The sequence below is a fragment of the Phascolarctos cinereus genome, unplaced genomic scaffold (genome assembly GCF_003287225.1).
Source record: "Phascolarctos cinereus isolate Bilbo 61053 unplaced genomic scaffold, phaCin_HiC Scaffold_2;HRSCAF=192, whole genome shotgun sequence".
Taxonomy (NCBI): domain Eukaryota; kingdom Metazoa; phylum Chordata; class Mammalia; order Diprotodontia; family Phascolarctidae; genus Phascolarctos; species Phascolarctos cinereus.
Genome location: NW_027555625.1, coordinates 314,834,585 through 314,857,998, shown reverse-complemented (window position 1 = coordinate 314,857,998; position 23,414 = coordinate 314,834,585). Strand labels below are relative to the sequence as shown.

Sequence of the window (23,414 nt, the reverse complement as noted above, 5' to 3'; positions counted from 1 at the left end):
CTGACCTCACCTCCTTGTTATTCCCTCCTCACTATCTTGTAGCTCTGCCTTTTCACTGGCTGTCCTTCATGTTCTATCTCATAACTTCCTTGCAGACTCAACTCAAATCCCACCTTAGCTAGGCCTTTCCCAGTTAGGTCAGCACACATCTGCATGTCTCACCACGCACACCAACACACAGAGCTTTTCCTCTGAAATTAAAACACACACACACACACACACACACACACACACACACACACAACTGCTTTCCTCTGAGATTACCTTTCAATTCCACTGCAAAAATCTTGTCAAGTTCAAATTTTTCATGTCATCTCCATTAGAGCCTGAGTTCCTTGAAGGCAGGAACCATGTTTATTTTCTTTATAACCCAGTGCTTTGCAGTGCCTAGAACATAATAAGCACTTAATAAATGCTTATTGAAGGGCATCCAGAAAACAAAATACTCCACATGTGGTCTGGCCAAAACAGAATATAAGATTTGCTTCTCTTTAAATAATCATGGATCAGGTCCCTATAGCTACCATGGAAAGACAGTCTGAGAAACTTACAGAATAAGTTGGTTCAGTAAGCTAAGAACTCCCCAAAGGCAATCCATCAGAAAAGTACTCATCTAATGAGAAAACTATACCAAGCAAGCTCACGCCCAGATCATCTTAAAGGGAGCCTGTGCTGCTCTAATTTGCAGAATAGCACTTAACTCAGGCTGCCCCCATATCATATTCTGATCTCAATCAGAAGTCACTTATGTTGGTTACCTCGTATGGGGGTATTTTTTAATGATTTTCAGGAAATTGTTTTAAATATTATCTTAAAAAAAATTAACTGGGGATAGGGATCATGGGAATTCATAGATCCAGAGCTAGAAGGGACCTCCAGAGTTTTAATCATTCAATTACAATATAGGCAGACTTCAAGTTATGAATTAAATTTTGGGAAATCAATAACTTCTGATTCACAATTGCAAGGAGAGCTTGATGTTTAAATGAGTCCTACAGGGGATGCTTTTGCAAAGAACACAACCCCACCATGCTTCTCCAGCTTTTACATGGTTTTAAAGTAAAATCACTTGATCTAGTGCAAAGAGCTCTGGGTTGAGAGTTGGCAGACCTGAGTTCCAGTCCTAGTTATGTCTGCCATTAATTACATGACCATCAAGTTACTTTCCTTCTTTTTGCCTCACTTTCTTCCGTAATGGGGATAGGACTATTTGGTCTATTACGTCTCCTCCTAGTGATAGTATCTGGTTCTAATACGAGCAATTTGTGCCCTTTTTTGTCCAAACTTTTTTTTTGGGGGGGGGTGAGGGTGTTTGTGAGGAGGTACTCCTTTTCCTCCCTCCTCCAAGAGTAGATTCCATCTCTAGCCCTTAGGACAGTTAAAGGGAAGACCTAACACTAAGTTGGAGTTTCATTCTGGTGAAAATTTTCCAATAATAATGAGATTTACTGCTACTGGAAAAACCCAACTAGCTCCTTTTAGTAACAACTCACATTTCTGCAGCACTTTCAGTTTTAACAAAGCATCCCTGCCTCAACCTCTGAGATACAACAGATGACCTAGCAGAGGTCACTCAACTAGTTAGCATCCAGGGATTCAATCCCAGGTGGTCTGTACATTACACCATCAATCTGTCATTAATATGCTAGCTTGCAAAATAGCCAATGAAAAGCCTTTATCTTAGTTTCCTAGACATATTTTGGTTCACATATACTAGTTATCTATGCAATTTTTTAAAGAGCTTATTTCAACAGGACAAGTTATATTAAAAAGGAGTTAATGATTGCACATTTAATGCAATTAAGATCATGTTCCTTCCATACTTTTGACAAAACATTCTCCTGTGCCACGGAACAAGGTTAATTCTTCCTATTCACTGCTAACTCTTATGATTCTGCTCAACAAAACTAAAGCTGGAGTCAGAAGAATTTGGGATGACTCTAAATACAGTCACCTCTCACGGACTGGATGTCTAGATTGCCAAGCAGTCCTGACTCCAGACAAAGGATCAAAAAGTAACATTCTACCATTTAACTTGAAATACTAAGTTCCTTAGAGGTAGGGGTTGTTTCAGTTGTCTTGTATCCTAGGCACCCAGCATAGTGCATGGCATATAGTGGGCATTTAATAAATGCTTGCTGATTGATTTTGTGATACATTAGCACAGGCTAGGCCTAACAAAAAAACTTATTTGCAAGGCAGAGTTAAAAGGTAGCTCACTTCCAAGGATGTAGACTACATCAGCAATGCTCATTTTCAGTCACCACACCTAAAAATCTTAAGGTTCAGCTCCTCCACTCTTATTCTGTTCAATATACTTTAGTACACACCAATCATTTGAAATGTATCAACAATTCTCCAATTCTGATGGGCCTACTAACCATCTCCTTCTTAACTACAAGCGCAGGAGAGCACTGTGAGTTGAAGATTTTGCTTGCAATGTTAAAGACAAAATTCAGAAGGAGGAGGGTTTTACAGTTTGTGACTTGGGGCAGGGAAAGATTAGACAACAAACAGCTTACTTCTTCCTTGCTCTAAAAGTTTTTATACACACACACACACACACACCCCTAAATAAATTTCACTAATCTTCATGAATTCAATGAAGCGGAGGGTCACTACATTTTGACCATCACAAGATGTTTTTGATGGAAAACGTCCAGAAGAAAATGGAGTATTCTCACTCCTACTACCCCCAAATCAGTGAGATGTATACACTCCAAATAACAGACTACTTAGGAAGATAACTGAAACCACAAATGCAGATTTTACAGAAAGTTTATTTTTTCCAATACCACAAGGGACATACAAGAGCAGTGCTTTCTCTGGACAGCTCTGCAGACCAGACCAGTTTCAAACTGTACACTATAGTGGCCCCAAAGGACACAGCGAAGAAGGAAGAAGAAGCTCAAAACTGCTTGGGCTCTCTGCTCCCTATCTTTGGTAAACAGGCTTTTGAAATTGTCAACTTGGACTTGCCAACCCCGCATTTCAAATCATCACTTTGTTCTCTCTCATACTTCATATCACAAAGTTTTGCCACAGTGGACTGAGGGAAAGGGGGGGTGGAGGAGGTGGGGGAGAAAAGGACAGATAAATGACCCTAATTCAATGAAATGCGCTTTTGCCATACAAATTTTATACTTCTTACAGAAGCACTCTTACAGAAGGGTAAATTGAAATTAAACAGGATAGTCAAGTATGTAACAAGAAAGGATAAAAGAACTGGGCGGGGGGGTAAGAGGGGTAGAGCATGAAGACAAACAGGTGAGCCTATTCACTAAAAAATTGGCTGGGGAGGAAAACCATTATACCCTTTTATCTTCCCAATTCCACCATCCAAAGTCAGGCCAGACCAACCTACACAGCCACATTTCTAAAGATGATCAGGCTTACAGGGCTCCCTTATAGTTCATGACACCGAATTCAAACATGAGGACACTTCTTGTGCTGCCTGTGAATATATGAGGGAGCCCCACAGCAATTAATACTGTCTATGACAAAGGGCGCCTCCTTGTAAATGTTCCTGGAGATTTGCCATATGTGGCAGCAAAAAAGCCACAGTTGCAGAATTTATACCTTTAAAAAGAAGGCGCCAAGGAGCAAAATGTATGTGTTCGCCAAGGTATGGGCAGGCTGACCTTGAAATTGCACCTGAGTCTGCCCACAGTTACCTATGAGAGAGAGCCTGGTGGATCTAACAGGAAACGCCTCTTTGAGCCCACCCTCACATTAGGTAGACCAGAATACAGTGGCTCTGACTACAGATGTAAATTAGTAACTAACACCATCTGAATGCAATACTGCTGAAGACTGAAAATAAGGGAACAGACCTTTATGTTCTATGTACAATACATCCATTTACAGAATTGGCCAGTACTGTGTACAACATATAAATACATGATAAAACATTAGAGATGCATAGAGTATACTTACAAGAGCCAAATATTTCACTTTATACATCCAAGAATAAAGAGTTAAAAATATAAAAATAAGAAACACACACTGCTTTGAAATGTAAAATGACTTTCACATACACAGGTGCGCTCTCACAGCTGCCCACTCAAAGCAAGTCCAAAATAGCCTGGAGAAGGTCTCTGAGGTGGGAAGTCACTTGCCACACCACTGAACTCCTGAATTACAGGGTCTTGAGACAGTAGCAGTGGCCTTTCAACAAGAAAGCTGGCCCCCTTCCCTCCCAATTCTGAGCCCATAATTCAGGCAGGATTCCTTCAATCCAGTGAGAGATGTCAAGGCAGGAAAACTTCCAAATTTGCTTCTCAGGAGTGAAAGGCAGGAACCACTCTTGTTGAAATCGCCCAGGGTCAAAATGGCTCCATCTAAGTAATCACCTAAACATGGGTCAATAGCCCTGCTTGGCAGGGCTGAGAGTTACTGCAATGTCACTCAGCTCTGAGGAGCTCACAATCTCTCCCTTTGCTTAGGAGAGTGGGGGAGGGGCAGGAGGGCAGTCAGTAGGGGAAGAAAATGCTGACTCGTTGCAAAGTAGCAGAAAAACAGGTGGCAAGAAGAATTGAGTGGAAGACTGAAATTGTTCTGTTTAAGCAAAGCAGGTCCTAACCTAACAGCCCCTCATAGAGAACTCAGCCTTCTAGCTCCTCCTACCAGTTCTGTTGAAGGTCAAGTAGCTTCTACCCTGACAGGGCCCACTGGAGGGCAGGGTGCTTCTCAGAGTCAGGGGTTAGACCTGGGAGAGGCAACAAAGTCTCCATAATGGCATCAAGCTAGAAAAACCCCTCCAGCAAGAGAAGATCCTCTGCAGACCCGAGGAGCTCAGTGAACAGAAGGCTTGAGTGTTGCACATTTGGGGGGAAGGCAGGAGTGGTTCCTGCTCAGTGTAATATTGTCTCTATTATAACAAATAATATTTTCCTGTGTACAGATTTCAGATCGTTATCAAAATACACACACTAAATATACAATTTTTTCCATGGCCATAATTTATTATCTCACCACAAGGCACAATACACAAAGCTTTGAGGGCCCTATACAGTCATCATGACAAAATGCCCCACATCCTTTACACATAATCATAGCTTTTAGGCTACAGGAGCATTTCAGCGAGATTTCTTCCATGTTGCTGCTATCAGTGAACATTTGCACTGAGAGCGATGCACTGTGGTTTGCAGCAAAGTTTGCTTTGTGGCTAAGCTGCATCACACTCCCAGCGAGGCTTCTGGGAAAGGCCGGTGTGCTAGATGAATAATTAAAACTGGTGGAATTCAACTGCAGCTTAGAAAGCTTCCCATAAAATGCTTGCTTGATATTGAGCTGGGAGGGGATGGAAGAAGGCTCTAATGGCTGACTGAGCCCTTTTCCAGGTTCTCTGGGGAGCTTGAAGAATGGCAAATCCATGACAAGGGGCATCCCTTGAAAGTGTTCCATCAGTTCGAAAGGTGTGTGGCCAACGGCTTTCCTGTTCTCTGCATTACTCTTAGGTGGGCCACCCCCACAGGCCAGCATGTTCTCATTCTTGATGCTGCTAAAAGAGTTGGGAGGCTGCTTCGGGGACCACTCTGCTCTTGATGTCTGGACTCCCCCTCCTCCAGATACTGTGCTTTTATTTAGTCCTGGCTTCCTACTAGGAAAAACTGGCTCCACAGTAGGGATATTGGGAGGCAGCGGCTCCACTGACCTGGAATGATGCAGGGCCACAGCTGTGCTCCCAAGGAATCCAGAGCCAAAAAGCTTTTTCCCTTGTCCACCAACATAGTTTTTATCCATTGGGGCCCCACAGATTTGATTGGGACCAATGGAGATCACATTTGGAGATAAGAATCGAGGTATTCTCGGGGTGGTTTGCTTTCCTGGACTTTTACTGAGGGTTGACTCTACATTACTGGTTTGTGGTAGGCTAGGGGATATAGTCAACTCTTTTTGCTCTTCAAAATTGCAGGAGGAGAATTTCTCTTTGGACTTCACTTCTTCCAGTTTCCCAGAAGATGTTACCAGGTTTGCCGATGGCTGTGGGGAGCCTGAATTTGGGACGACCTTGGAGTTCTTTGGGGGAGTGCCAGGGAGAGCCTGGATACCCTTGGGCATGGGAAGCACTGCCCCAGGATTATGGCACTCCTGTGTAAGCACATCCCTTAAAGCCCTTGGGGAACTGGAACTAGAGTTAGAGCTAGAGCTATTTCTTCCAGCAACATTTCTATTTGTCTCAGGATCAAGAGTGGATTCTCCAAAGGAACCATTGCTACTCTGCTCCATGTTTTCAGATAATGGCTGCATAGCTTCCAGTTTGGTGGTTACATGTGCTGCTGGCAGGACCTTCTCTAGGGTCAAGTTGCCCTGAAGCAACTGCATCACCAGTGGATTGGTGGCCTCAACTGATGACACAGGACGGGCAAGGCATGGAGACCCTAACTGTTTCTCAGAACTGACCTGTGGTAAAGATTCAGTGGGCTTCAGCGGGCCAGATACATGAGACACCCAGCTCTGAAGCTCAAGCCCCTTGTCCACTGCAGTTACCAAAGGCGAGTCTGCCTTGCATGGCTCTCCATTAGTTTTTAAAGAGTCAGACTGATTCCAATCCCATTTCTCACTCATGCTCCCAACTGGAGATCCTTGTCCTACAGCTTCCTCAGTGCTGGCTTGGAGGCCCGGATTGGGATCTGTCTCTGCAGTGTCCTCAGTTAGCTCAGCTTCCAAGTCAGAGGCTGTGTCTGTCGACTCACTGTGGGTACTCAGTGCTTCACAGTCTCCATTCATTTTAAGTCTTTGAACTTCTCCAATCTGTTTACAGACACTAGCCATATCCCCTTGTGTGGAGAGTTCCCAAAGCTGCGGAAGATTATCAGAAGGATTGATGCTATCTTGGGTAGCAGGGAGGCAACCGAGTAAATCCAATGTTTCAGTAGTAACCTTTTTCTCTGGGTCACTTCCATTGTGGGGTTCAGGAGATGAGGTGCTTCCCCTAGAGTCTAACTCTTGCTGTTGTACTGCCTGGACATTTACTGGACCAGATAACCAAGGAGCTACACTGTCAGCAACAAGAGCTTCACCTCTCAAGTTCTCTTGGCTGGCACTGCTTTCCCTGGTGGGTGGACTGCAGTCATTAAGTACTACTTCATTCAATGGTCCATCCTGCTGCCTTTCATCCAATAACAATTCAGGGATTAGACTGGATACCAGTGAATGTACAGGGTCCTTCACAGTGGAATTAGAGTCCAAACTTAGGGCCTGGTCAGCTATTTCTAAGACAACTTCTCCTACCTGAGACTGAACAGAATCATTCTCTGAGAGAACCATCTGTCCCTGTTCTTCACTCTTCTCTTTCTGAGAAGTGGTACAAGACTCATGTTCAGTCCTTACATCAGTAGGCAAATCAGACTTCTCACTCAACCTATCATGCACTAGGGTGTCAGAAGATGGCTGGTCCACAGCATCATTTTGCTGGCCATGAGAAACAACAGTGAGAGGCAGTAAAGCCTCTTCTGACTCACTTGTGAGGATGTGAGTAACTCTGTGAAACATGCAGCCTTCCTCTCCAATGGGAGGAGAGGACAAGTCATCTTTCCCAGCCAGCAGCCAGTCTCCTTCAGGAGTCTCTGTTTCTAACAGGGCTTGTTCCCCTTCTATGACATGATCAGGCGGCAATAGTTGTGTTCGTTGTAGATCTGGCGCACACCTTCCGTGAGTCCTCTTGGCTCCCCTGTGCTCGGGATGGTCACTAGCCTCACCTCCACCGCCTCCTTCGTCAGTGTTCCCTCCACCACCTCCCCCTGGCCCACCCCCACCTCCGATGGAGGCTGTGGCAGCTTCTCTCTGGGCTCGGGCTTGCAGAGCGCGGGCCTTAATGTCTGCGAGGGTTCTGGCACCAGTTCTGCCCCGGCTGGAGTGTTCTGTGTTGGGGACAATCCGGGGGCATATCTGGTAAGCGGGCTGACCTTTAACCACCCAGGGCGGTTTGATACGTGAAAGTTGAATCTGAAATGAAAAGAATCAGAAAATATTTTTTATTCCTTATTATATTTCAGATCCACATTTATCCCCCACGTTACGTACAATTCCTAGTTCTAGAAGATAAGTTACTCAAAACTTTTTTTTTTTAAAGAGAAAATACTAATGGCTGTGGCAACTGTTCACAACCCCTTTCTCAAAAGGACTCTTTTCAGGCACTTCCTCCTCCTAGCCTGGCATGACATACTTCTAAATTTAATTTCTAGCAGGATTATATGAGTCACAACACAAATAAATCTAACATTAAAAATGCTAAAATACCAATAAGACATAAGGGATTCTGTACTCTGGAGATAATTTGAATAGAATGGTCCACATGGATGAAGGAATGAACCATATTCCCCTTAACTACAAATAGTAAGAGCTTCAAAATGTAAGGATGGACATAAGGACTATTTATTGCATGGACGACAAGAGGGATGGCAAGAAAATGCAGAAACAAGGATTTAGCTGTAACACAGAAAATGAACATTCAGCCTAAAAATGCTCTCAGCCCCCAAACTGCAGTTTATCTAATATGTAGTACCCAAGCCCTTAATTTCCTGCAAATGAGACCCTACAAATCTCATGTCTATCAAAGTCAACCTGACTAGGAGCACTCGGATGTTAAGTAGCTACTAAATAGCTCCTTACCCGGATGGGCGGGACTTTGGGCTCCTCTTTAGTAGGCTGCGGCTTTTCGGGGTGAACACTTTCAATTGTGTTACGAAAGGACTGACGATCTTCAAGCCGGGGCTTCTTTTCGGGAAAGGAGGAAGCAGATGCCTGCTCGAAGGACTTCCGTTTCTGGTCCTTTGCTTCCTGGTCAGTATTTTCCTGAGGCAAGCTGGGAATTCTGCTGAGAGAAGTTGAGGCTAAGGCCAAGACCTCTGGACTATTTTGAATCCTGGCAGTCATGGTCACAATTGGTGTCTCTGGAGCGTCTGGTTTTAATTCTGTGGAGGACACACCAGGTAGACACGAACTGCTTCCTTCTGTCAAGTCTGTTTCAGCCTTTTCTTCTTTATAAAGGGAGGAATCTGGCACCACAGGTGGTATCTCCTTAGTGCCTTCTGTTTGTTCAGGTTCGTGTTTCTTATACAGACTTCTCCTGGCTCTGCATCGAAGGTCTGGCCTAGAGCGTTTCTTGAAGTGGCCATCTCGCTGACGTGTAGCAGGACTACGTTGTGGTCGCATTGCTTCTCCTGGAACGCACAAGCCACCCTTGAGGTCAGCTTCCTCTTGGCTAGAATTCTGCTGCAGCGACTCTTCTCTGGTCAAACCCAACCTGCAAATGAAAATCATGTAAAGGAAGTTATAGGCCAAAAAGATCTTTTCCATTTTATAACTTTCCTGAGCACAGATGGGTCAAATTATCTTAGAAACAGATCACATTATGAAAAATCTTGACTAGCTCAGAAAGATCAAAAGCAAATCTCAAGGGCCAAAGGCAGCAAAAGCCGTCAAAGTAAAAAATCTTAATAGTGTCTATTACAGAAAAACTACATGGACGCTGTATAATATATGGACCCCAAACCCAGGTAGCTCCCATATACTCTAAGCTTTCTTAAGGTCAAATTTGTGATGTGAATTAGCTAGCCCACTCAAATGCTTCACATTACTTGTATGTACTTGTGTGTGCGTTTGTATACGCATGCCTCTTTAAGATCCAGTCTACCTTCCTTTGGGACAGAATTGTAAGTAAATAACTCCAAGAGCTTACTTTTGTCCATAGTAATCTTCAAAGAATTTTTCTTTCCACTGTTCTACCTTCTTTTCTTTCTCCATTTCCTGTCGTATTCTGACTTGCATCTCATGAGTGAATTCACCTGTAGAGGAACAAAACTCTCCTAATGATTGGGCTATCATCATCATCACTTGGCTGCTCTCCTGGTACCCAAATGCCTTGAGCCTGCAAAGCCTATGTTCTCAGATAAGTTGAGGTGGGGGGGAAGCTCCTGTTCTTCATCCCCTCTGTCCTCTTCATGATCTTCCACAGTCTCATCTAGAGAGGAGGTTCAGCTTCACAAATAGCTTCAAGAGAAACTCACTCCTCCCTAGAGAAATCAGCCATGCAACAGCAAGCAGCACATTCTGCCAAATGAAACCAAGAACTTTTTCTCCTCCCCCACAACAATAAATGAAAAGGACCTAATGATCACATGGAGTCAAAGTGTTTAATTGTTTAAGAAACCAGATTATACTAGGGTTTAGGGGTCAGAACTAGTAGGTGTTATTTTCCACACAACACCACCTACTTTGTATAACTTAAGTCTATTGGTTAACAATGATTGCAACAAGGTGATTACTAATCAGAAAGAGTAAGGATGAGGAGATACAGGAGAGATGTACACAAAAGTTATATAATGACATACCAGATAAAATGAGAGAGAATTTTAAACCAAGAGTTGCTAAACACAATTTTATATCCTTTGTAACATAGGAACACTCACCAATACATTTGTATTGTGAATAAAGACTACTGGAAAGTACTGGGATGGGAAAAAATTAATATCTGGACTTTAAATTAAAAGAATATAATACTATGTATGATCCCATAACAAACACATCTCAAGGTACTCAAGATGGTGGCATCTACCCACCATCAGCCAAGCGTTCCCGCCAACTCTGAGCCGCATGGGTGAAAAACTCATTATTCAGAGCACTGCTGCTGAGTCGCATCAGGCCATCTGTCCCAACCTAGAGGGATCAACACAGAAAAAGATATTTATGAGAGAGAAGAAAAGAGATTCATACAGAGAGACAAAGGAGGGGTCACTCATCTCTACCTGTCTGTCCACCTCAGGCAGGAGGAAGAGGAGTTGTTGCTGGAAATGTGAAGGAAGGGCATTGAAGGTTCGAGAATTTATCAGGGCACGAAGGTTTGTGTTGACAAGGATAGAACCCGGTGTCTCAAAATCTATTTCCTCCCCTCTGTTGCGCTTCATTTGCCCTGCAACATTTGAAGCAAGAAAGAAAACAAGGTATAGTGTATGTTTTGCTTTCTCAAAAGAAAACCATATTCCAACTAAAAAACAGAGAATTTATGTGCTCAGTGCTGAGTAAGCTGCCCAAAGAACTTATCTACACTAGAGATGATCTCTTGCCTCACTAGATCCAATTCAATCCTTTCCAGGTTGCATGTAGGCAGGACACTTGAGTCTGCTCTGCACTAATGCCAAAGATAAAACTATGCCTGTGCTCTAGATTGTTTTGAGGTCAACAACACCAAAAAAGGGCTCCATTCCACTGGAAAACTAAGCTGGCGGCCAGTCATTAGGTGACAGTCATTAGACTACCTGGACTGCACTAAATGAGCAAAAGAGAAGTCCAGGAATAAGCCCTGCAGTAGGATAACAGCTGCAAAGAATCCTAGAATATCTCTTTACCTTTTCTCATTTTATAGATGAGGAAACAGACCCAGAGAGGTCAAGCAGCACAACTGGAATTCAAATCCAGGTCCTGATTCCAAATCTAATACTCTGCCTAATATATCACACAGCCTCAGAACACAATGTCCATTAGAAGAAACGAAAGGTAGTTTTTTTTAAGGGTGGAATTAGACAAGATACTATGGACATATTTTATACCTAGACAAAGATCTACCTCTGAATGAGTCAAAGCACAGAATATTAGAACTAGAAGGGACCTCAGAGAAAATTTAGCTGAACCTCAGGCAAGTTTATAGATGTGGGAAATAAGGTACACAGGGGTGGACTTGTGCAAGGCAATCCAGCTAAGTAAGAAACAATTCTATAGGAAGAATGGAAAGTTATGGAGGTGGGGGTTGGGGAGAGTGGGTCATAGCTCACAGATAACAACAGTAAAGGGATTAGGTTAGAATCCTTAGTTAAATAGGGCTCCTGCTCCAACGACTGTGACCCCATTACTGCTAGAGTGGTAAAGAATGGTTGAAGGCAGAGATAGCTTCTTCTAAATCAATCCAATTGAACATAAGTTCCTTAACAGCAAGGACTTTCTAAATTTTGGGCTCAGTGTCTGAAACTTAGTAAATGCTTAATAAATACTTGCTGAGGGGTAGCTAGGTGGCATGGTGGATAGAGCACCAGCCCTGGAGTCAGGAGGACCTGAGTTCAAATCTGACCTCAGACACATAACACTTACTAGCTGTGTGACTCTGGGCAAGTCACTTAACCCCAACTGCCTCAAGCAAAAAAAATTAAATAAATACTTATTGACTGATTCTAAAAGTTAACAATAACTCTTACATAGCTCTACACACATAGCTCTACAGCCTCTTTTATAACCCAATGAGATGGACAGCACAAGTATTATTATTATTATTTTATAGACGAGAAAGCTAAGGTAACAAAAGGAAGCAATTTTACCATAACTAGCAAATGAAAGAGACAGAAATGAATGCTAAGTTCAACTAACCCCATGCTGACTCAATCTACCAGCAAATCAGGGCTTTTTTTTTAAGTATCTGGACTTGTTTTGAGTGATGAGGAGAATGTGGCAAGGTGACAACTGGATTCCCATTTCAAAATGTGAGCATGTTTTTCTACTCGACGTAACCATTGAAAACCAGTAATACCGACACTACCTCACATTTATACAGCACTTCCATATATGTTATTCTATTGACTATGTAGAGAGAAATGGTTAATTAGGTTGAGAAAAAAATGGGCAAGTTCAACAAAGAAAAAGAACTTTAAAGAAATTGGCAAGTGGTTATTGATGAGGAAAAAAACCCCTAATGTCAGAATTCTTCACCAAAGGTGAATAATGGAGCAAGAAGATCACTGGACAAGGAGTTAGAAGATCCAGATCCTAATCTCAGTTCTGAAAAAAATTCACTGTTTGACCTCTGAGCCTCAGTTTCTTCTATAAAAAATGAGAATTTTGTACTATATAAACTCTAAGGTTTTACCCAGCTCTGACATTATGACTATAACACTGTAGTGAAGGACATGTGGCTTATATGTGTACACAATTAAGACTTGTAAGCTCTTAAAGAAAAATTACACATTAAATGGCTGTATTTTTAGGCAAATAAATCAATCTCTACCAACTTACCTGTTGCTGGTTTCCTAATACCTCGCAAGATCTGGGGAGGGTCACGGGTAATTTCCACCCGATTCCGCATGGCAGTGCTGCACAGGGCCAGGGAGCTACTGCTGCTGCTAGATGTGCTGCTGCTCTCTCCATCAGCATGTCGTCCAGAAAATCCTAAGAGCAGATCAGATCACTGGTCAAAATGTATCAAGCAGGAGCTAAAATGTTCTGAAGACTTGTCTGTGGCCTTGCTGAATACTTCTTGGGAAAGTGTGACAAAGATGACCACACTACTGTGCTCTTGCTTCTGAGCAGATATTAAAAATGAATATATCCTTATTTGCAAAAATTAAATAAAATTTTAAAAATCAGACTAACTCTGTGCGATGCCTGAGTTTTCAAATACTCTTAGAGGGGCAGCTAGGTGGTGCAGTGGATAGAGAACCGGCCCTGAAGTCAGGAGGACCTGAGTTCAAATCCGGCCTCAGACCAAACACTTAGCACTTACTAGCTGTGTGACCCTGGGCAAGTCACTTAACCCCAACTGCCTAAAGAAAAAAAAAAGAGACAAATACTCTGAACTATAAAAGACCCAGGTCATCTACTCTAATCTTACCTGAAATTGATAATCCTCTACAACATCCTACCAAGTAGACATTCATCCTCTGCTTCAATGCCACCACAGAAGAGGGACTCACCACCTCCCGAAGCAGCCCATTACACTCTGAAACAGTTCTAGTCATTAAAAAGTTTTTCCTTAGAGTGAGATTAAAAATCTTCCTCTCTCTAACCTATTGGTCCTAGTTCTCCCCTCTAGGGACAAGCCTAATACATTTAATCTCTAACTATAGCCAGCTGAAGCCATATAGCTAGCTAGCTGAAGACAGCAATCAATGCCCTATTAATAATAAGCCTTTTCTTCAGCCTAAAGATTACCAGGTCCTTCAAATTATTTTTACATAGCATAGGTTCAAGTTTCCTCCCCATTCTAAAGCTTGGCAAGGACAAGAATAGATCATAGATTGCTGGATCAGAGATTTAGAACAAGAGGCAAATGAAGGCCATCTAGACCAACCTCTCATTTTACAGATGAGGAAACTGAAACCCGATAGAATAGTTAAGTGACCTGTCCAATATCACTAAATCATAACGACTATAAATCTAGCAGTTTCCCCACAATATTATGGATAATGTTTAGAAGGACCATGTCCAGCAAGAAATGTGCACAAGGGGCAGCTAGGTAGCACAGTGGATAGAGCACCAGCCCCGGAGTCAGGAGGACCTGAGTTCAAATCCAGACTCAGACACATAACACTCACTAGCTGTGTGACCCTGGGCAAGTCACTTACCCCCAACTGCCTCACCAAAAAAAGAAAGAGAGAAAGAGAGAGAGAGAGAGAGAGAGAGAGAGAGAGAGAGAGGGAGAGAGAAATGTGCACCTACCTGATGCAGATTCCATGTGTGCTCCATTTACTTTCAGAGGGGTCAGGACAACTCGAGGTAGCATCACCCCAGTCTTTTTCTTAGGTTTGCTTGTCTATATTACAAAAGAGAGAGAAAAACTACTATTATATATCCCAAAGTATTGTCCCCTCTTTTGCTCCCACAGATCCTAAGGGATTTTTCAATCAGATTATCATTATTTATTGGAACCAGACACTAAAATTATCTATCCAGGAAAGTATAAAAATACCTGTTACCTACATTTCTCTACACACTTCCATAATGACCTACATTTATACAGAGTTTCTGGGTACAAAGTGCTTTCCATATATTCTCTCTCCATCTTCCCAACAACCTCTGACACAGGCAGTCTAAATAGTATCCCTTTTTGAAAGATAAGGAAACTGGGACTTGAAGAAATTAAGGGACTTGCCCCAGGCTACACCGCACAGGGTAAAATTAGAATCCAAACCCAGATTTTCCGAGTCCAGCGCTCTTTCCACTACATCTACCTGCCTTTTAACATAGTGCTTACAGATCAGCAGATAGAACTTCATTTTTCTTACTTTATACAGATTTCCATAATCCTCAATCTATACATAGGAACTCCGACTTGCAACTGTATATCTCCCCATTCTCCAATCATTCATACCTGTGAAGCAGCTCTGTAAGTCTCCCTGGCAGCAGAGATAGTTCTACCTTGAGACTCTGTAGAACAGGAGGCATTGGAAGAGGTTTCATCAAGAGATACTGGAGAAGAAAAAGTAGAAGTTCAGCCCCTAAAGAGGCTCTTCATAGCTTTATAATAATGTTGCTAAAGGTACTTACCATCATTATCACCACTCACAGTGCTGGCTTCATTGGATCCACAGCTTTCTACATCTGCTGTATCCTCCAACTCTTCTCCCTCAGGCACAGATGGATTTCGAGACCACTGTAGGGCATCTTTCTATAAAAATCAAACCACAATCAATGTAACCAAAGTCAATTAGCAATCCCTAAGTTCAATACAAACATTCTAATTGCCAAATTCATATTGCTTCCGGGAGAATTTAGTATGTTAGGATGTGATATGTTTGTAGCTGACAAGTTCTTTAGACATGCACCCCTGATATTATGGGCTTAAACATCATTATAAATAAATATCAGCATGTTAACACTTGATTTTGAGGGGGAAATTTTTTAAATGTTGTTTCTTTTTCTTGTTCTTTTACCCACAATGGAAGGTTTATAATTCATAATTCATTCAAACACCACTTAAGTACCTGCTACATGCTATAACATACAATGCTAGATCCTAGTAAGTTACAGGAATAATTAAGGTCTTTGCCGTCACAGAACTTATAATTTAATATGGCAATATAACTCACAGAAAAACCTACTATAATTATAGAACAACAACTTAGAATAGAATTAGAGAAGCAAATTAAGGAAAAGAAAACATTATGGAGAACATTCTATGTTCTTTCAGAATCCTTTTTTCCTGCCACCACTTAAACTATCAGAGTGGAATTGGGTAACGTATATAAGGCATATGGCTTAATGAACAGTTAGGAAATCTGAATCCAAATTCTAGCTCTAGGCAAATCACTTAACCTCTTTGTGCCCTAGTTTTCTTACATACTACCTTCCCCAAAAGGGAGCTATACAAATGTCAATTATCATCATTAGTTTCTACAGAATCTCTAACTAACCATTATTTTTCAAAATTGTGAGTTAATGTAGGATCTACCCTTTATCATGTGAACTTAGCATAAAGGAAAAAGAAATTCATTCTTTGATGATAACCAACAAACTGGGATCTGCCCCTTACTTAAATGTTAATTCCCAATAACTAAATCAAAATTTCTCTCTTTGTTGGATCAACTCAGTGACCAACTTCTCTCATTCTAAAACCTGACTAGTAAGTCCCTAATTCCTCCCCAGACAGTTATGAGCTTTCTTTTCTACTACAGTCATCATTTACTGCCAGATCCATTAGTTTAGAGTCCTAGTCAATACCTTAATTTTGTATCTTCCTCAGTATTGAACAGAGATATGTGAACAGACTAAGGACCTAATAAAGATATGTTTAATACTTCCCTTCTCTCAGATAGAATGATGTAGAAATTGTCAAATATGGTCATTATATTGAGTGTTTTGGCTTAACTGTTTTTCTTTGTTATGACAGAGTTCAGTTGGGAAAGTTGAGAGTGGTATTTCCAGAAATGATTCTTTAAAATGACACTAATAAAAACATTTTTTTAAAAAGATGCTTTGAAATAAACTAATCCTAAATTATTTCTACAAAGTTTAGAAAAGGATTAACCTAAGTTTCTAAAATCACTAATATTTTCTCTGGTAAAATGAGAGATAAATTTTAGCTTTAAGATACCAGATGGACAATAAAAGTATTACAGACCTATAAAAGATTTTAAGGGCCTCAAGAATTTTTTTTTTGACATACTTGCAAGGCTGGTTTATATTTACATATTACTTTCAAGAAGTTTGACTAGTCACAAGAATACCTGCATGTATCAGGAAATATCTACTAAGTACAAAACATTGTGGGGTATCAATGCATAGACAGAACTTGAAATCTAGTCCAGGAAAAGAGTACATTTACACATGAAGCAAAAGTAACAGAACAAGACAGCATATGCTAGGTAACTGATATATAAAGTATACGACACAGTAATTCAAGGGAACGGAAGATCTCTCTGAACTGGCATCATTAAAGAAAGCTTGACTGATAAGAAAGGACTTGTTAGTCAATAAGAATTTATTAAGCACTTACTTTGTTTCAGGCATTTTGCTAAGTACTAAGGATATAAAGAAAAGCAAAAATATGGTCTCTGTTCTCAAGGAGCTCACATTCTAATGGGGGGAAGACCATATGCTAAAAACTAGGTACATATAAGATATACACAATGTAAATGGAAGGTAATCTCAGAAGGGAGACACTAGCAGACAGGAGGACTGGGGAAGGCATCTTGAAAAGAAGCCAGGTGGTTCCTCCTATTAGTTCTAACTCTTCCTTACAACATCACTAATGTGAAAATATGTTTAATAGGAATGTATATGTAGAGCCCATGTCATATTGCACACCGTCTGGGGGAGGGAGAAGGAGAAAAACTTAAAACTCAAAAGCTTATGGGAGTGATTGTTGACAAATCTAAATTAATTTTTTTAAAAATAAAAAAAATAATAAAACACACACACACACGAAAAAAAAAAGTGAAGCCAGGGAAACCAGGGGACAGAAGGAAGAAGTGAATTTCAAGTATGAGGATGAAAAGGTAGAGAATCAGGAAATGGAATGTCATGCACAAAGAACAGCAAGAAGTATAGTGTTGCTGGATCATGGAGTATGTGGAAGGGACTAAAGTTTAAGAAGATTAGAAAAGTAGAAAAGGACAGGCTGAAAGTTTCAAATATCAAACAAAGCCTTTTCTATTTGATCTTGAAAACAAAAAAGGGTTATTGGAATTTACTGAATAGTATAGTGACAGTCAGATCTATACACTAATGTGCGAAGTGACTTGAAGCTATTGCAGTAATTCAGGTGCGGGTTTATTTTATATCCTACAACTCTGGGTTTATAAAATACTAAGTTACTATGTTCATTTGCTTCTGTATATTATGTACCTAAACTTGTTCCACTGATCAACTTCTCTTTCTTACCTAATACCAAAGTGTTTTGATGATTACAGCTCTACAGTATAGTCTGAGATCTAATATTGCCAGGCTCTCTTCTTTCCCCCTCAAACCCCCTTATCCTCTGTTCTGCTGATATTCTCAACCTTTGGTTTCTCCAGATGAATTTTGCTATGATTTTTTTCTAGCTTTATAAAGTAATTCTTTGGTGGTCTGATTGGTATGGCACTGAGTGCATAAATTAATTTAGGTAATATTATCATTTTTATTACATTGGCTCAGCCTACCCACTGGCATTGCCTATACAGCAATTAATATTTCTCCTATTATTCAGATCTGTCCTTGTGTGAAGGAGTGTTCTGTAATTATGTTCCAATAGTCCCTGTGTCCTGGCAGATAGATTCCCAGTTATTTGATACTGTCTGTAATTATTTTAAATGGAATTTCTCTGTCTATTCCTGCTGAATTTTGTAAATAATATACAGGAATGCTGTTGTTTGGATGGGTTTATTTTATACCCCGCAGCTTTGCTGAAGTTGTTGTTTCAATTAGTTTTTTACTTGACTTTCTAGGGTTCTTAAGTTGACCATCATGTCATCTGCATGTTTCTTCACTGCCTACGCTTATTCTTTCAATGTCTTTTTCTTGTCTTACTGCTATAGCTAGGATTTCTAGTACAATACTGAAGCCATCCCATTCACAATTATGATTGCTGTGTGTTCCCCTCCACCTATTCTCTTATATTTATCTTTTTTTTAACCCTATCCCATCTTTAAAAGTCTGTTTTGTTTCTAACCACTGCCTCCTTTGATCTATTCTCCCCTCTTCATATAGCTCCCTCCTCAGCCCCTTTTCCTCTTACTTCTCTATTTGGCAAAATGAATTTCTGTACACGTGCGTACATACATTCTTCCTTCTCTACTGGACCAGCTCAGATGAGTGACGTTCAAATGTTGCCCACACCCCCAACCATCCCCTTTATTATAAAACTTTTTCTGGGCTTTCCTAAATATTTGGTTTGGTACATTTTCCAGGTTGTTGTGGAAGAGCTGTGCTGGGAGAGCTAGGCAAAACTGTTTCCTCTCACTCCACCATTTTGATCCAATCTCGCTCAGGACAGCAAACTACATATAAATGATGTGTGATATGGCAACCAAAGAGCAAAACAAAACAAAAAAAATCTAAATACAATCTTCATCTGCATTAAGAGAATCAAAGTATATTCACAACTGGGAGGTGATAGTCCCATTTGTACTCTTGTCTTAGTCAGACTGGGTAGTACTGTGTTCAGTTCTGGTGGCACATGGAAGGGCAATGATATATCCCAGAGCCTTCCAGAGATCATGCTATATGGGGTTTAGTTGAAAGGTCTAACGACAATGTGGAGAAGAGTTGAGCCATGAGAGACATGATACTTGTCTTTAAGTACATTTAGGTGGAAAAGGTATTACTTATTTTTCTGGCCCCTGAGGGCAGAGCTAGGAGCAAGAGATAAAAGGTTCATTGAAATAGACATTTACACTTGGTAGAAAGAAAAACTCTTCTAACAATTAGTTATCCAAAAATGGAATGGGCTGCCTTGGGAAGCACTGAGTTCCATTCACGGGAGTTCTTCAAGCAAATACTGCACAGCCACTTGTCAAATCTGTTTTAGAGGGGATTTATTTTCATGTGCTAGTTGTACCAGGGCACCTCTGAGGTCCCTTCTTCCTGTAAGGATCTGTGATTGTGTTTGCTTTTCCTTTTTTTCCCTTAAGATTACTGAACTAACTCACATATCTTGGGAAGCCAAATGTTTTTTAACATTCTAGAAAAGAAAAACATAACTTGATATATTATAGTAATACTAACATCAATAAGACTAATTCCCACCCATCTTAAGTCACCAGTCTTCTCAAACATGTCTTGGGTTGCAGCTTGGTTTTGTGGATTTTAATACAAGTTAGAAAGTTTCCAAGGCATGTCTGATCTGCTGAAAAAATTACAAAGGGAACAACTGTTTCCTTAGCAATTATGAAGACTTGACATAAAATAACAGACATATTTTACTTAACCAAAGTCAGATTATAATGCTTCCTTGTGGCATAAAGGTGACTGCAGGTTGTTGAAAGCTGTTCTAACTAAACAAGATCAAATCTTGGCAGGTCTTACCAAGCAAGAAAATCTTTTGAGTAGGAACCTATTTGGAAAACTGCATGTCTGTTATCTAGGAAGAAGCTGAGCTCTATTATCACCAGCATGGCCCTAAACTGATTAAATTTTTGGCCACAACAGTTCACTAAGATCACTTATCAAATCATAAAGGGACTGCAACCTGCAATCCACTGACCCACCCACACAGATAAAATATAATAATGGATGCTTAAAGCAGCAAAATAATAACATGTTTCTGAGAAAACACTGCGCAAAAATAAATAACCTTATGGGGACACCTCACAATTGGTTGACAGTTGTGTTTTGGCTACATAACGTGTTAACAACATTATGGGAGAAACACTTCTCAGGGCAACATTTAGTAAGGAGATTCCTATAATCCTACCCACACTATGAAGCCTCTGGTACTTCTTGGGTAAAGGAATAATAAGATGACACATATCTCATTTGGTGTTCTTTTTGGGAAAGTACTTCTAAGCCATAAAGTGTTCTACTCTTCCTAACTTCCCTAATTGTGTTGAAGGTACTACCACCCTTGCAGTCATGATCCTTAACTCTTCCTCTCCCTCAGTTCACACATCCAGTGCATCAAAAAGTCCTATCAATTCAGCCTCCATGACACATATCTCATCCATCTCCTACCCACTTAACATAGCTAACATACTAGTTTAGGTTCTCATCATCTTTCACCTGGACCATTCTAATAGTTTCCTAACTGGTCTTCTAGATTCAAGTCTCTCTTTACTGTACTCCATCCTCCATATAGCTGCAATAACTATACACATATAATATACCATATATTACACTATATACATAATATGCAGTTATTAACAATTGAGGGAATGCTCATCAACTGGGGAATGGCTGAACAAATTGTGGTATGCAATTGTGATGGAATGCTACTATACTATAAGAAATGCTGAGCAGGAAGCTCTCAGAAAAATCTGAAAAGACTTACTTGAGCAAAGTGAAATGTACTGTGTGCAAAGTAACAGCAATATTGTAAGATGATCAGCTATGAGTGACTTAGCTATTCTCAGCAATACAACGATCCAAAACAACTTTGAAGAACTTAGGATGAAAAATGCTATCCATCCCTAGACAAAGAACTGATGATGTCTGAATCCCAGATTAAAGCTACTTTTTTTTTACTTTGTGTAGTTTTCTTGAGTTTTGTTTGTCTGTTTTCTTTCACAACATGACTACTATGGAAATGTTTTGCGTGACTACACATGCATAACTTATTTATCAAATTGCATACCTTCTTAATAAGGTGGGTGGGAAAGGAAGAAAGGACAGAATTTGGAACTCAAAGTTTTAAAAATGAATGTAAAAAATTACTTTTACATGTAACTGGGGAAAAAAAAGATATTAAATAAAGGCTAGAAAAACAAATTAAAGATCTCAAATCAAGTATCAAAATAGCTATTCTGAAAATCAAAAGATAAACTAACAAAAATGAAATTAAAAGATTATTGGATTAATAAACTACAAGTTAGGTTTTTTAAGGAAAAAAATAGATAAGCCATTAGCTAATTTGATCATGAAAAAGAAAGAAAAAAACCAAACTGCTAACATACCAAAAATGAAAAAGGTGAATCACAATGAAGAAGAAATAAAAGCAACTATTTGGGAGCTATTTTGCCCACATATATGCCAACAAAACTGATAGTCTAATAATTAAATGGACAAATATTTACAAAAATATAAATTGCCCAGATTAACAAAACATGAAAATAGAATACTTAATCTTAAAAAAAATACAACCTTAGAAAAAGAAATTGAACAAGACATAAATGATCTCTCAAAGAAAATAATCCCACACTTAGTCCTTCTTAGCAATGCAAGGATCTAAGACATCTCCAAAAGTCTCCTGATGGAAAATGCTATCCACATTCACAGAAAGAACTATGGAGTTTGAATGCAGATCGAAGCACACTATTTGCTCTTTTGATTTTTTTTTCTTCTGTTTTGTTTTGTTTCCTCTTTCTTGTGGTTCTTCCTATTGGCTCTAATTCTTCCTTATAACACCACTAATGTGAAAATATGTTTAATAGGAATATATATGTAGAGACTATATCAGACTGCACACTGTCGGGGAGGAAGGGGGAGAAAAATTTAAAAAGTTTATGGAAGTGATTGTTGAAAACTAAAAACAAATTAATTTAATACATATAGCTAGATCGATAAATAGAGGGCACAGGGGGAACTGAAGATGAAGGGGTTATATCTAGAGAATAAAATTAAGGGGTAAGAGGATTATACTAGGAGAAGGAGAAAGGGAGAGGTAGAATGGGGTAAATTATCTCACATAAAATAGACAAGAAAAGGCTTTTACAGTGGAGGGGAAATGGGGGAAGGTGAGAAGGAACGAGTGAATCTTATTCTCATTGGATCTGGCTGAAGGAGGGAATAATATACACACTCAATTGGGTATGGAAATCTATCTTACCCTACAGGAAAATAGGGAGGGGCAAGGGAACAAGAGAGCAGGGAGATGATAGAGGGGAGGGCAGATTGGGGGCAGGGGGTAATCAGAAGCAAACACTTCTAAGGAAAGACAGGGTCAAAAGAGAGAACAGAATAAATGGGGGCCGGAATGGGATCAAGGGAAATATACTTAGTTTTTCACACACAAAAAAAACTAATAAAAAAATTAATATAAGAAAAAGAAAAAAAGAGAAAATAATCCCATGACTACATAAATTTACAAGTGAATTCTACTAAGAATTAAAAGAACAATTAATTCCAATTACTACATGAACTGGTTGAAGAAACAGGTTAAAAAAAAAAAGGATCCTACCAAACTCCTTCCATGATACAAGTACAGTCTTGACACCTAAACCAGGGAAAAGTCAAAACAGAGAAGGATAGACCAATTTCTCCAATCAGTATTGATGCAAAAGTTTTAATAAAATGTTAGCAGGTCACTACAGCAGTATACTGCAATGATCATAAACTGTGACCAGGATAGATTTATACCAGGCTTCAAAATTAGGAAAAGTATCAGAATAACTGACCATATTAATAACAAACGCATCAAAAAATCATGACTATTTCAATAGTTGCAGAAAAAGCTTCTGACAAAATGAAACACCTATTCCTCCTTAAAACATTAGAAAGCATAGGAATAAATTAAGAGTTCCTTAAAATGATAATTATCTATCTAAAACCAAGAGCAAGCATTATTTGCATTGAGG

General features: G+C 39.9%; 1 protein-coding gene across 2 annotated transcripts in view; it reads right to left on the bottom strand.

Annotated features, from left to right (window-relative positions):
- Positions 1–2,762: 2,762 nt before the first annotated feature.
- The window catches only part of ASXL1 (ASXL transcriptional regulator 1), a 61,488-nt gene continuing 40,836 nt past the window's right edge, over positions 2,763–23,414 (bottom strand). The window contains exons 4-12 of one of the 2 annotated variants that reach the window (XM_020990728.2): positions 15,253–15,373; positions 15,077–15,174; positions 14,425–14,518; positions 13,003–13,155; positions 10,752–10,915; positions 10,566–10,662; positions 9,686–9,791; positions 8,617–9,250; positions 2,763–7,950 (exon numbers count right to left, since the gene is read on the bottom strand). In XM_020990728.2, coding sequence (XP_020846387.1) covers positions 4,966–7,950; positions 8,617–9,250; positions 9,686–9,791; positions 10,566–10,662; positions 10,752–10,915; positions 13,003–13,155; positions 14,425–14,518; positions 15,077–15,174; positions 15,253–15,373 — 4,452 coding nt within the window. In that variant the 3' untranslated portion in view covers positions 2,763–4,965. The remainder of the gene's footprint in view (positions 7,951–8,616; positions 9,251–9,685; positions 9,792–10,565; positions 10,663–10,751; positions 10,916–13,002; positions 13,156–14,424; positions 14,519–15,076; positions 15,175–15,252; positions 15,374–23,414) is intronic. The other variant, XM_020990729.2, reaches the window with a different exon arrangement.